The 14,750-nt window shown below is 50.1% G+C and overlaps 1 protein-coding gene across 1 annotated transcript in view; it reads right to left on the bottom strand.

Annotated features, from left to right (window-relative positions):
- Nucleotides 1-14,750, bottom strand: part of Cit (citron rho-interacting serine/threonine kinase) — a 162,268-nt gene that overhangs the window by 138,057 nt on the left and 9,461 nt on the right. Inside the window, exons 4-5 of the mRNA XM_021161971.2 lie at nucleotides 10,512-10,687; nucleotides 6,826-6,927 (exon numbers count right to left, since the gene is read on the bottom strand). Of these exons, the coding sequence (XP_021017630.1) occupies nucleotides 6,826-6,927; nucleotides 10,512-10,687 (278 nt within the window). The remainder of the gene's footprint in view (nucleotides 1-6,825; nucleotides 6,928-10,511; nucleotides 10,688-14,750) is intronic.

Below are 14,750 nucleotides of genomic sequence, written 5' to 3'. Positions count from 1 at the left end.
TCTGTATAGCCCTGGCTGTCCTGGAACTCACTTTGTAGACCAGGCTGGCCTCGAACTCAGAAATCCGCCTGCCTCTGCCTCCCGAGTGCTGGGATCAAAGGCGTGCGCCACCACGCCCGGCTAAGTAAGACATTTTCATCCATGATATTTGAAAGTCTAGTATGTGCTAGTGTCCTAAATATCAGGAATCGAAATGGTTAAAAAAAATTCCTATGTCTTTATAAAAATGGCACTCAGCAGAATGCAAAAGAATTGAAATAACTGCTGGGCAGAGGTGGCACACGCCTCTGATCCCAGACCTCGGGAGGCAGAGGCAGGTGGATCTCAGTAAGTTTGAGACCAGCCTGGTCTAGAGGAGAGTTCCGGGATGACCAGGGCTGCATGGAGAACTCCTGATTATTATAAGGGCAATAAGAAGCATCGGGGTATGAAAATATTTCTCCTGTTCATTCCAACTGCTCGCAGAGCGAGTGAACGCAGGCATCGGTGCTCACCGAGCTGCACTGTCTGAGGCAGGGTCCCACTCTTGACCTCACACTTACAATCTTCCTGCCTCAGACTCCTGAGTCCAGTTGAGAAATGTACCTTCCCAAACTATTCACTACTTAACTTGTTATTACTGGGGGCATGGGGGGGGGGGGCAGGTCAGAGGTCAGAGGAGACTGTGCAGTCAGTTCTCTCCTCCCCACTTTCCTTGACTCCCAGGGATCGACCTCAGGTCATGAGGACCACGGGACCTTTTCAGGTTGAGCCATCCCGCCGGCCTGGAAGACGCATTTTTAAGGACTGGATCCAACGCCACTCACCCAGCACTGCTCCGAGACCATTATTGATGAGGCTGCAGAACCAATTCCGTTTCCTAATCCCGTCCTAGTCAGAGTTTCCACAGCAGCCTGCCCTTGAGCAGACCTTGGCTCTAACACAGCCATCACTTCTGCTCACATTTGTTTTCAGTGACTACCCGGAGTCTTTCTGAATATCAAGACAAGATCTCGGACAAGAAAGGGCTGGAAAATAACCAGGCCTGTTGGCACGGAAACGGTCACCATCCACCCTTGCGAGGACCGGAGAGACGTCTACACAGAGAATGGGCATGGACGGGGCACACAAATGAGGAAGTCACCAAATCACAGCGATCAAAGGCTGGGGAGATGAGATGGGAGAAAAGAGCCCTCGGGTGAAATAGGCCTAAACAATGTGGCAGCCCCCGCTGATGGCGGGGACTGCACAGCAGCTGACAGCCGAGTGAGGCTTGGAGCTGTGAAGGACTCGCTCTTTCAAAGCAAAGACTTTCTGGCCAACAGAGACAGACCCCTTCTACAGCGGCAGCTGCAAATGCTAATTAAAGGGCAGAGCTTACATGTGTTCAGTTTGGAAGGAGCCAAAGCCCCACTGTTGGGCTCTGTGTCTATACTCCGAGGACTAGAGTGGCAGTTTCCATTCGTTGTGCTAAAGTCAAAATGAAGGGCAGGTGTGTGTTTGTGCGCGCATCTGTGTGCGTGTGGGTGCATGGCGGGGAGGCGGAGATGAACATTCATAGTTATCTAGTATTGTTGTGGTCTCGACAAGTCCTCAAAAGTTCACATGCTGGAGTTGGGAGCTAGCTCATCAGGAAAGGGCACTTGGTACCCAGTCTCACGCCCTGAGTTCACTCCCTGGAATCCACAAGGTGGAAAGAGAGAACTGACCTCTACAAGCATGTCATGATAGGCACAGCACACACACACACTCTCACACACCCGGTTCACATGATGGGGCTGCGGAGATGGCTCAGCGGGCAAAGTGCTTGCTGGACGAGTGAGGACCATAAGTTTGGATCGCTGTAACCCGTATAAATGCTGGATGGACGTGGCAGACCCTTCCTGTAACTCCGGCGTTTGGAAGGCAGAGGCAAGGGATCCACAAGGCAGCCTGTCAAACTCTGGGTTCCAGTGAAAGACTGCCCCAGTGAACAAAATGTGGAGTGATCGGGAAAGCTCCCAACATCACCCTTGGACCTCCACACACATGAACACCTCTGCATACATAATGTGTGCCCACATACACACACATAGGGATAAAAGATGTCCACACATTGGCTATTTAACCCCAAATTTCTATGACGATGCTATTTGGCGGTGTGGCCTTTGGGAGGTTAGGTAAAGATGTGGGGTGTGTGTGTGTAGTGATAGCATTAGTGGCTCTTTAAGGAGAGACATAGACTCAAATGCTATCTTAGCACGTGGCACTCTTTACCATGTTATCATGAGGCAAGAAAACTGTGACCAGGCCCCAGCCTGGTCACAGCATGTTGGTGACATGCTGTTAGGGTCGTGAGCCACATAAGCATCTCTCCTCACAGACTGCCCTGTCTCGGATTTTGTTCTAGCTCTGGTAAGGGGACTAAGACAAATTTTATTCAGGGTTGCTGGACCAGAGCATCAGCAGAGGGATGCTGTGCAGGCTGCCTCTCAGGAAGGACACCCTGAAAAGCTTGCACACTCAATGTGTGCCACACAAGATGCAATAGAGCCCTGGGCATCACACTGTACTCTGCCCAGTGCTTCTGACCCCTGGAATGGGGCGGATGGTTGGAATCCTCTAAGCAAAGCGTCCTTGACAGAGAGAGACCTTATGCTATTGTCTGAAAGGTCAAGGTAACCTCTAGGACAGCGGTTCTCAACCTGGGGGGGGGGGTCACATATCAGATATCCTGCAAATCAGATATTTTTACATTATGATTCATAACAGTAGCAAAGTTACATTTATGGAGTAGCGATGGAATAATTTTATGGTTGGGGGTCACCACAATATGGGGAACTGTGTTAAAGGGTCACAGCATTAGGAAGGTCTGTCTAGGAGATGGGAGAAGACCTTCTATCTCTGCACCTCTGAGTTCCAGCCTGATTCAGGCATTTTTAAGAAGAAAAAGTCTTTGGAGAGCATAGACTCACAGTGTGGACAAGAAGCAGTGTACTCAACCAAGTAACCCCGAACACGCGCTAAGGAAAGGCGCTGACAGGTTTGGGGGAGCAAAGGAAAGGAACATAGGACCATGGACTGCCCCATGGCTCACAGCACAAAGAAACCGCCCTGTTCCTGAGTCTCAGGAGTGATTTCAGATGTGCACACTCTGGTACTGCAAAGACAAAGGAAGAAGCAATGATCAGAACTCACAGGGCCTGTGACAGTAAGACAACACTTCACAGAGACGCGCGTGCCTGAACCGGCGGCAGCAGCACAGTGAGACCTCCTGAATCGGAGGCTTGGAGAACCGAGGCCACGCGATTAAACTGTGGCTCCTTAAAAGGAGAAGACTCTGAGCGCGCTCTCCTGAAATACAGCCCAAGGGCATTCAACCCCAAAGAACCCCAATGGGAGTAGCACGCTCAAGCAATTGAACTGGGGCCAAAAAAGAGGAGCTACTATCTTATCTACCAGTGAGAAAATGCAAGCTGAGAAGGACGTCTCTGGGAAGTCCAAACAAGGAACGGCAACAAAACAAGCGCAGGCCTTTTAAACTCCGAGTTTCCTGATGGCAGCGGCCTCCTCAACCCTGGCTTCCAGAGAGGAGACACGGAAACACATGCCTAATGATTTTTTGAGGCACGCCTTGAAATTCAGATAATCCTAGCCAAGAGATCAAAACAGCACATGTCTAGTTGTCAAAACTATCATAAGCTGTCACTTGGTACTAGCACAAACAATGGCTCTGTGTTCATTAACTCCCTCCTGACTCAGGATGGTGACAGATGCCGGTGTCCGCAAACGTCCTGGGGTCAGTGGCCCTCCAAAACAAGCCATTTCCAACCCGTTCCTACATGAAAAGGAAACACTGTCCACAAAATTGCACGGGTGTGTGTGTTGAAGACTGAAAGACTGAAAAACTCCCCTCAGACAGCACAACCAAAGCAGGCTGTTATCAGGAGCCGTTCTGGATACCACTGTATTATAGCACCAGGAGCGGGAAGTCAGACGGTGGCAGGAGCCAGGAGCCTGGCTTCAAGCCACTAACTGCCCCCCTAAATTCACCCTTCCACTCTTTTCGTGAGATCATCAGACATATCTGCTGATCTGATTGGACAGGGAGGTGCCTGGGAAACCACACAACAAAGTGTGGATGTACCTGAGGACATTCTCCGGGAGAGTTAAAGCACAGCGGGGAAGAGACCAACCTTGAGTGTAAGCGTCAGCATCCTACAAACCGAGGGTCCTGATGAGAGCCAGCAAGGAGGCAGGCCGGGGTAAAGGTTCTCTCTCTCTCTCTCTCTCTCCCTGGCAGCCATGAAGAGCTGCCCTTCCTGACCACACCCCTCCCTGTCATGACGGACTGAGACTCTGTAGGCCTTTAACTAGTTTCCCTCTAGTGAATTTGCTTATGGAACAGAAAAGCTAGTGGTAAGATCAACAAAGAGCTGCTTCCACGGGCCACCTGCCAGAGTCGCAGCCTAGCCTTGATAGATGGGGCCAGAGACAGGCATGAACTGTACTATCTCTGCAGTGCACCAGAAAAATGGCGAGCCATGGTGAATGGGATGTCACGGCAAATGGGATTTTTTTTTTTTTTAACCAGCTAGCCTAAAGTTGGCGAGTTTCAGGCCAAGGAGAGATCCTATCTTACAGGAAGCAAACGGGCTTCGTGAGGATGAAACCTGAAAACGCAATGGAGCCGGATGTGGTGGCGCGTGCCTTTAACGTCAGCACTCGGCAGGCAGAGCCAAGTGGCTCTCTGCGAATTTAAGGCCAGCCTGCTCTACTCAGAGAGCTCCACGGCCAGGACTACATAAGATAAGAACTAAATCCAATGGGGAATGATCTGGCATATGTGCACACGTGCATACACACATACACACACACACACACACACACACACACATGTGAACACAAACATGCCCACAAGAAAGCTCAATGATCTACACATGGTGGTGCATGCCTGCAACCCCAGCTAGGGGATCCTTGCATTGCATGTTCGCCTGGAGACCTAAGAAGACCTTACCTCAAACCACCATATCCCAAAGAGGGCTGGGTGGAGCCAGGGAGAGACTTCAATTCATACGGAACTAAGATAAATAGACTGATTCTTCCAGATCAGAAATAAAGGAGGTAACATCATTAAAAAAATAAATGGCCAGTGGCTGTTCAAAACAAAAAATAGCTCCTTGTTCCCTGCCACGAACCTCCTCATCCTCACCCAAGGTGACACGAAAGCCTTGCTCGAAAAGCCAAACCAGGAACAAATGTTGTGTCTAGAATATGTTTCACATTGAAGAACTTAATCTTCCAAGAAGCTAAAAAGGGTCCTGCAAAAAGAGCTTTGGGATTCCTTAAGCTACGCTATATGGGCATCAGAGAAAACCCTGCCACTGTCCAAAGGGCTCCCCGGGAGGCCAGGGTCGCAGCTCAGTAAGTAACAAGGTGCTTAGCATGCTCCAGGTCCCAGCCTCGATGCCTGACCCCCAAAACGATGGAGAATGGCAGTATATAATGACGTCAACGACGTCTGAGACGGGTCCCACTATGAGGCCCCGATTGGCCAGGAACTCAGAGATCTGGCTGCCTCTGCCTCCTGAGTGCTGGGGTTAAAGGCGTGCACCACACTTGAAGAGAAAGCACTTTGGTTGCATATCCTGCAGTGTGTTCGATTTCTCCCCTACTAAGACGTGGGTAAGGTCAGAAAGAGCAGACACCTCCACTAGTGTGTGCGTCCTCCAGAGAGAAGCAAAGAAAGCAGAGGACGGTGGCTCTCCTCGCACATCCTCAGTGGATACATGTTTAAACTTATTAAAGTACATGTCTCTGTGTGTGTGTGTGTGTGTGTGTGTGTGTGTATGCATGCGCACATCAGAGGACACAACTTGCAAGAGTCAGTTATCTTTCCATCTGGTGGGTCCCAGGAATCGAACTCAGGTCTTCAGGCTTCTTAGCAAGCAGCCCACCTGTGGGGCCACCCTCCTGGCCCAATATATGCATTCGGAGGGTGGGATTTGGAGGTACTAGCTTTTAATTTATACTTGAACGACTAGTGCGTAGCCATGGGGTACAGTGTGATACTTCAATAAATATATACAATGTACAATGATCAAATCACAACAATGAACAAATTCACCACGTTAACCATTTACCATCTGCTTCGTCCTGGAACCATTCAACCCTTTCTTGCTATTGTGAGGCATACATATCATTTCGAGATAATTGCCCTACTGTAAGATGCCAAAACTTATCCCTCTTCCCTATCCACTCATGGTAATCTAACTGGTCTACCCATTAGCCATCCCTCCCTGCCTCTCTTCACCCGGATAACCAGGCAACCGCCATCCTATTCTCTGCTTCTAGGAGATAAACCAGTCCAGCTTCCACACGTGTGAGGAGGGAACAGGCTGCGTTTTCTAACATCAATCACGCATTATTACCTTCACTTTTAAAAATTAAAGCAAGACAAGAACACCTTTCATTCCAGCACTGGACAGGCAGGTGACTGATGCTCTGAGTTCCAGGCCAGCTTGGGCTATAGAGCAAATTCCAGGCCGGCCAGATCTAAATAATGAGCCCCTGTCTCGGGAACTAAATTAATTAATTTAATTAAAGCAAGATTCTATTAAAGGTAGTTAGAGACCATTCCCACTTAAATGGCTTCTCGCTGCTTCGCTCTGTGCCCGAGTACAGTGGGCCTCTTCTAAGTGGGTCAGCTCTTAATCATTAGAACAGGGAACGGAGACGTTTGATTAGAAAATCGACTGAATGAGAAAGAGACATCATAGGCTACACAGGCAAGACTCATTCTCGGTCCATGGCATCTGAGTATCGCAGCCTCGGGAATGTTGCACGTGGACAGCCGCGAAGACTCACCAGGTAAAGGTTATTTTTGTCCTGAAAGGCGTACTGTAACTGGGGGATCCAAGGGCTTGTGCTCCGAGATAATATGTTCCTCTCCTCCTCGAAAAATGAAACCTGGAGTGGGGAGGGAGGGGGGGAGAAACTCTTTAGACAATTGTGATGGAACTATGAGGGAGAAATGGCCATTGTCCCACCTTTCAATCTAAACTGATTTTTCTGGATATTAAAAATCGCTTAGCCTGTCACTCTGAAATTTTGCTACTAACCTACTTGGCTCAGCTTTGCTGGGCCCTCACGTTAGCCCCCAGTTGCGTCCTTAACGTCTCTCCTCGGGTCACTTTTTTTGAGTACCTTCACTTCCTAGACGGTTCTAACAGGTGCCTCGGGTCCAGGCCAGGTAAGCGAGGCAGGAGTGCCGCCAGTGCCCGGCCTGATCAGGGTGAGGAGAGCGGCCAGCAGGTGTGGCAGCCAGGCAGGCTGGGCTACCACAAGATGTGCGGGGTGGGACCTGAGTTGGTGTCCTAGCCCACATAGCAAATAAATAAGTAAATCTAAAAAGGCTGGGCGCAGCCGGGTGCTCCAAACCCCAACACCACAGGAGAGAGAGAGCAGGATGACTGAGTGCCAGTCTCACTCCAGAGTCAGTGAGAGACCCTGACTCAAGGGATGGTGGTGGGACATGACAGAGCAGGACACCACCCTCCTCTGGCCTCTGCGTGAGCCTTTATGTCCTGAGTGCTGACCCATGTGCTACCACGCCCAGTTTATGCAGTCGGTGCAGCGGACTAAATACAGGACCTCACGCATGCAAGACAAGCATTGTGGCCTCCGAGCCAGATCCTGAGCTCTGAAGCATTTTTTTTTTTAAAGTAGCTAGTCCACGTAGTCCCAGTGTCACCCTGGAGACCCCAGCGCTAAGCCGCTTAGCAAACATGCTAGAGGGCTGATCTTTTTTGCTGACACAGGGAAGGCGGCGGTTGGTTGGAAGAGCTGGATCTGAACAGGTCCCGGCCTCACTTGACTCTGCCTGGCCCCTGAAGGTTCTTTTACAGTAACAGGTCTCTGAGGAGCGTTTCTGGCTGTCCTAGCACTCTGGCCTGTCCCGTGTGATGAGGACGCCACTTCTCCATGTCCTCTCTGACAACTCCTTCAGTTTTCCCATGCTGCCCTTCTCTCTTCATATCCTTAAATTCCGAATCCTCATGGTGACCGGTGACTCCATTGGGGAGCCTGCCTTTCTTTACTATATTGACTCTCTCCATCGATGGCATATTTACCAACAATAGCTAGTTTTGTTAGCTCCTACGTGAATAGGGTTTTTAAAGACCCAGGCCCGCACCTCCGCACCATGGTTGCTGGAGGTCCTTTCCCTGGAGGAAAGTGCATCTGTTTGGCTCTCAGTTGCCTGCCCACCTGTGGCACATTGGTTGGATTGGCTTCATCTTGCATGCACTAGTTCCTGACCAAACACAAGCCCCACAAGATTGGGCTAACCTCGTGCTCAAGGACCCAGAATCATGCAGAGCCCGAGCGCACTTAGTGAGAGAGTGTGGAAGACAGACAGCGCTACCCTGGGTAGGGAAGCTGAGTGGGCACATCCCATCCTGGCCTCCTAATCCCAGGTAGTGTCTAGTCATTTCCCCTCACTTCAATGTTGCTCATGCGTCATTCAAGAAGATAACATCGTGCTTGGACTCTGGCAAGCGGAGGGATCTTGGGATTTTGTTTTGGGGCATTATGCTTTGGATCTGAAATTTCCCCCAAACGCTGGTGTCCCAAAAGTTCCTGACATGGTGACTTGCGGAGATGGGGGCCCTGGGGAAAGGACTGGCTAACAGAGACTATGACATCATCAAGGGGTGATTTCATTCGTGTATCAATGACGTATGGGCTACTGGGACATGTAGGGCTGTAGGAGGTGGGCACAGTTGAAGAGAGCAGGTTACTGATGGGCTTGCCCTGGAAAGGGCCATCTTGTCCCAGGGCCACTCCCCTACCCTCCTTCCTCTCCATCCCTTAACTCTTCTCCATGACCACAGGCTCTCTACCATGGCATTGCCTCACTGCAGGCCTGAAGTCAGGAAGCTGCCCATGGAGTAAAAACTCTGACACCGTAAGCCAAAGCAAAGCATCTTCCCCTCTAAGTTGATTTCTCTCAGGACCTGTCATGGGCGGAACTGGTTGACAGTAAAGGGGGTGGCAGGGGAGGTGGGGAGGGGGGCTCTTAAGGCCACTGAGTCCTACGGTAAAAATGGCTGATGTGGCACATGTTACATCTCGTAGTTTAACAAGACAAAAAACTACAGTTGTTAAGATTTCCCCTCAAGGGCTGGCGAGATGGCTCAGTGGTTAAGAGCGCCGACTGCTCTTCCGAAGATCCGGAGTTCAAATCCCAGCAACCACATGGTGGCTCACAACCATCTGTAATGAAATCTGATGCCCTCTTCTGGTGTGTCTGAAGACAGCTACAGTGTACTTACATATAATAAATAAATGATTCTTTAAAAAAAAAAAAAGATTTCCCCTCAAGTGCCCGTCCAAATGTCTTTTTGACATTTCTCAGTTAATTCTCAGCCACCAAACTCCTGTCTCTCCCCTCCCCTCCCCATCTCCTCTATCTCACTCCCTCCCTCCCTCTCTCTCTCTCTTGCTCTCTCGCTCCCTCTCTCTTACACATACATGCACACACAGAACACATGCATACATGCACACAGACACACACAGAGATGCACAGACAGATAGATACACACACACACACACACACACACACCCTGAACAGAACCCCAGACCTCACACCCCCAGGGTGTGACCCTGGCCATGTGTCTACCCGGCAGCTCCCATGTCTTCTCTGCCCTGCCTCCATTCCCTCCTGCCCTAAGGACTTTCCCGACTGCCCTTGGCTCACCCATGACATCGTCCTTCATCACTGCTAATGAAGCTGCTAATTCTCTCCCACTCTGTGGTGCTTAACAGGCAAGTGCCTGCTTTATAGAGTTGCGGTTCCTCTCCGCCTCTGGGGGCTGCGGTTTAACCCTGCGAGGAACAGCCACAGGGGACTCCAGTGCCTTCTGCGGGCTTCCCACAGAGCTGGGCACGTTATCGGCCTCACAGTGTGCACTAGAAGGCTTGTAATTCATGGTTTCTCTCTGGACTCCAAGGCTGACAGCTGTCTCTTGAAAACACAGCCAATGAATCAATACGTCTGGAGAGAGCAGCCTGTCTTCAAAGGAAGGAAAAACTAGAGCTAAAAGGATAACGTCGGAACCTGTCCGCAGACAGGCGACTCACAAGCCAGGGAACACAATTTTACTTGGACTTCTGCAAAGGCCTGTGCCCACAATAGCAACACCTAAGCATGCATGGGTGTGGCTACTGCCCGACTGACCCCGTCTTGAGGCGCGTCCCTACGACCCAAGCTTACAGTCCTGAGGGGGTCATGTTAAAGTCACCAGTTTTAGTTTAAAAGTCCAACTTGGCTCTAAAATAAAATGCAGCCTCAGAGTCATGACAAAGGAATTGATGGGAATTTCTGAGGCTTCAGAATTCATCAGCATCAGGTGGAGGAGGAGCTAAAGACAGGAGAGGCCTTTCTGGCTCATGCACTCATCGTTAACAACTCGCTGGATCCTAGACATCAAATTAGCAGGTTATTGTCCCCATGATGGACACTTGGTACACTGAGATTCGAACCCTCCTACCTGTTCCTGGGCCAGCAAAGCCTTCTTCTTCATGATTTTCATGGCATAGACGTCCCCAGTCGCCTTCTCTCTAACCACCTGCACTTCAGCGAAGTGACCACAGCCCACAAGGCTTCGAACTTCGAAGTCTCTAGCCGACGGCTGCAGCTCCCGCAACTCGGCTATGGTGTCGGAATCTGTGGGAGGCAGGAGGAGTCACACCCAGAGTGAAAAGATACACTTCAGAGGCACACATCTTGCAAGAGTCAGGGGGGAAAAAGAGAAATGTGTTCTGTCTTCCTTCCCCTTCAGAAGACGTTTCAGTCACTTCTCATCTATCGTGAACAATTATAAAATCGGCACCAAAGTGTTTTTATCTGTTAAAATTAAGGGCTCCAGAAATTCCAAAGTGCGGTTTCCATGGTAGCTAGAATTTGAGTCCTATAGACTCAGAAAATAGGAAGGCAGCACACGGCCCTGCTTCCCTTCTTCCTCAGAGGGCTGCGGGCTGCAGGGCAGTGCTGGGTTCCAACAAGCTTGGCTGGCGGCATCCCTAAGGGCGTTACAAAATAACAGAAGCATTCTTCCATCAGCGGTGGAGCTGCTGATTCAGGACCATTCGGTCCTAGCTAGCTGTGCCACTGGCCCTTCTGCGGTTTTAGACGATTTCTTTCCTGGGCTTAGGTTGTGGCCATGTTTGAGAGAGGTACAGGGTTAGCCCTGAGGCCCAAACAGAGAGCCCTGACATCTGCTCAGGGGGGTTGTCAGGCACACATGCTCACCAGGAAGAATCCCATTCACACTGAAAGCTAAAAAGACCAGGCCTGGCCTGGGGAGGTGGTTCTGTGAATTAGAACATTTGCTCTACAAATGAGGACCTGAGTTCAAATCTCCAGCACCCACATAAAAGGCCATGCATGATGGCATGTGCCATAACCTATGACCCCAATCCTCTGACCTCCAGTCTCCTGGTGGCCAGTCACACCAAAATCTCCTGGATGCCCTGGGGACCAAGCTAGAGTGGTGTGTGGATCTATATGCATTTACTGTGGGCACTGATTTAAAAGTGGATGTAGGATGGTGGAGATGGCTCAGTGGGATGCCGAGACCCACAAGGGGCACCGCCACGGTGAGCCCAGTCTGCCCTCTGTCTCCGTTCCTTTCTGGGCTTCTCTTCATGCCAAGTGTTTGAGTGCTGAATTACAATTAGCCAAACGCACTGGCTTGCAGATTTCTGAGTTGAACCTGACTTTCCCTTGGCTGTACATGGGCCAATCTCTCTTCATTCCCTTTCAGCTCCAAAACTGCTTACAGTGTTGCCCCAACTCAGTAACTCCAGGGCCCATCGCTGGGGACAAGCAGGCATCTAAATCACACACATCAGACAAACTGCTTTGTGGGCGAAAACTGTGACACCTTCGGAACTGCAGGGAAGCATTCCAAATCTTTAACTTTTCCCCCAAAGGCTTTCTGCATTATTAAGAACAGATGAGATGCTAAAAATCAAGGCCCTGGCTATTTTAAAAGAGAGAAATGGGGTGGGGAGCCCTTCACAACCTCTCCCCACACCAGCCGCTTCTGTGACCCCAAAACCATATGGAGGCGCCAACTCTGCTAACATTTGGTTGGTGCTTACAGGTCCCAGTGCATACTGAATACTGAGGCAGACCGAACAACACGGGGCGCTATGACAAAAACCCAGCCCAGCTTGTGGTTTCATTACACAGCCGACTAGGCCTGCGGGAGAGAGAGGGCAGCCAGAGCTAACTAGGTAGAGTCAATTGACAGCTTCCTTCCCTGAAACTCCGTCCAGCCTTCCAAAGACTAGGACTCCATCCTTCACAGAACACACACTGGGGATGAGATGCACATGAAGAGACTCACGAAGAGAATGGAAAAGGAAAAAATGCAGAAGACACCTGACTGCCCCTAAGCCTCCATGAGCGCCAACGTGGAAACAATCTAAGGATCAACCCACAGAAACCGGAGCCTCAGGTCAGCCAGGGCTACAAAGGCCCTGTCTCAAAAAAAAAAAAAAAAAATCATTTATCTCATGTGTGTGTTATCTGCATGTATCATGTGCATGCAGAGCCCTTGGAAGCCAGAAGACGATGTTGGATCACCTCGAACTGGAAGCTACACGTGGTTGTGAGTCTCCGTGTGGGTGCTGGGAACTGAACTCAGGTCCTCTTGACTGCTGAGCCATCTTGCCAGCCCGACACCAGCTTACGTCTACTGTGTAAGAGTTAGGTCTGGGTAACAAGCTCTCCTGTCTCGTTGGGCATTTATGCTTTCTCTGTCCTATCCACGGTCGGAATCCTATCAGGGCAGCCTCCTGACTTCAGAGACGAGTCTGAGGCTGCTGCGGGCGGGGACAGGCACACTCTCTGTCTAAAGAGTAGTCCTATGCTCAGATGGCGAGCACGTAAACAGCAGGGTAGTTACTTATTGCCACTGTTTGGCGGTGAGCAGGTATAACTGTGCATGGGATGCCCTCTCGGGGCCTGCAGCACAGTAGGTTTCTTTAGAACAGCGCTGTCATAAATCTGTCTTGGAACATGTAGGGCAGGATGGCCTCAGGGACGGAGGCGGGTCAGCTCCTTGTTGGACCGCTCTCACATCGTTGTCTGTTGTCTCTGAGCACTGAGGTATGATGCTCAGCTGCATCCTTGTGTCTGGACTGTCTGAAACGCCGGCTGCTGTGTATCAGGTACCTGACAAGTGTCAGCTCCATGAGTGTCATGATAGGTTAACAGAGGATGAGGTGACAGGCTGACCTGAGCTCAAGCCTGGGGGGTGCACATACAGATACCCATACACAAATGTACACATCAAATCCTTTAAAAACTAAAGAAACAAAATAAGTGGCAAACATGTCACATGCTTTATGTAAAAATAAACTGTGTTTTGGTTTTGGTTGGTTTTTTTTTTTTGAGACATGTGTCACCACACCCAGAAAAATAACTCTTTAATAAATAAATGAATAGATAGATAATCAGGTGTTGAAATACCACAGTAGCTCTCATATATACATATATGTATACATATGTGTGTGTCACTTAAAATTTAAGGTATTATATAAATTACATAAGCATGTGTTTTATACAAGCGTGTACCAGGTCCCCTTAACTGGAGTTACAGAAGTTGTAAGCTGTCGTGAGGAAGTTGGGAACCAAACCCAGGTCCTCTCTAATAGAAGCAAATGCTTGTCACTTCTGCGCCATCTCTCCAGCCCCGAGAGAGAAGAGAGAGAATCCATAGGCAAGGCGTGGTACACATCTGTAATCCGAGCACTTGGGAAGTGCCGAGGCAGGTGGATCTCTGAATTCAAGGCCAGCCTTATCTAAATAATGAGTTCCAGGACAGCCAGGACTAGATAATAAGACCTCATTTCAGTGTGTGTGTGTGGGGGGGGGGGGGGGATAGCAGCTAAGTAAAGTGACTGGCCTATGCCACCTGGTTTGTGTACGGATCCTGTGATGGCCACACAACCACAAAATCATCAAATGCCACAAGCAGAACGTGTGCCCATAGTCAGTCAAGGCAGGGCCGCCATTGGTGAAGAGAATAGTTACTCCTCCGTTCCCAGATGCTCACCGCCTGCCCTCCGCGGGCTCAAGGACAGGGGCACATCTGTGGGAGGCACCACTTCAAAGTCGTCCTTGTCCATTTCCTCTGGCAGCTCAGAGGAATCCTCCACTCCCACAAACGTGCGTGGGCAGTGGCAGCTGATAGACCCTCTTCCTCTCGGAAAAGCAAAGCCCACATCCCCAAACACAACTCAAAGCAGGTCGGGGTGGAGCGGGATTGGGGAAGTGGAGATCGCAGCGTCGCAATCGCTGGATTCCAGTCATGAGCTCTTCGGGGTCCTCTCCAGGAAGCCTCTTGATAAAGTGTGAGCGAGTCTCCCAGAAGAGCTCCACTCCACAGGCACGGGACCTGATTACACACAGCCTCCTTCCTATGACTAACTGGCTGGAAGCATCCCTGGGGTCTCAAACCTGACAAGGGGGCTGGAGAGCAGCCCTCCAAGTGCTGCCCCCTCCCGCCGCCTACTTGATGATTTACATATTCAGAAGATGGAGGCATATTTAAACACATGCAGGATGCTGAGTAAATACCTCAAGGACGTTTTAAAGATGCACTCTGTATTGATTAATCATGGGTGATGCTTGTGGTTAACACGTATTGTCAGTTGACAAGCCTTGGTTGCCCTGGGAACTCTTCTGTTGCTGTGATGAAACACCCTGGAAACAACTA

The sequence above is a fragment of the Mus caroli genome, chromosome 5, assembly GCF_900094665.2.
Source record: "Mus caroli chromosome 5, CAROLI_EIJ_v1.1, whole genome shotgun sequence".
Classification (NCBI taxonomy): domain Eukaryota; kingdom Metazoa; phylum Chordata; class Mammalia; order Rodentia; family Muridae; genus Mus; species Mus caroli.
This window is presented reverse-complemented; position numbering and strand designations above follow the sequence as displayed.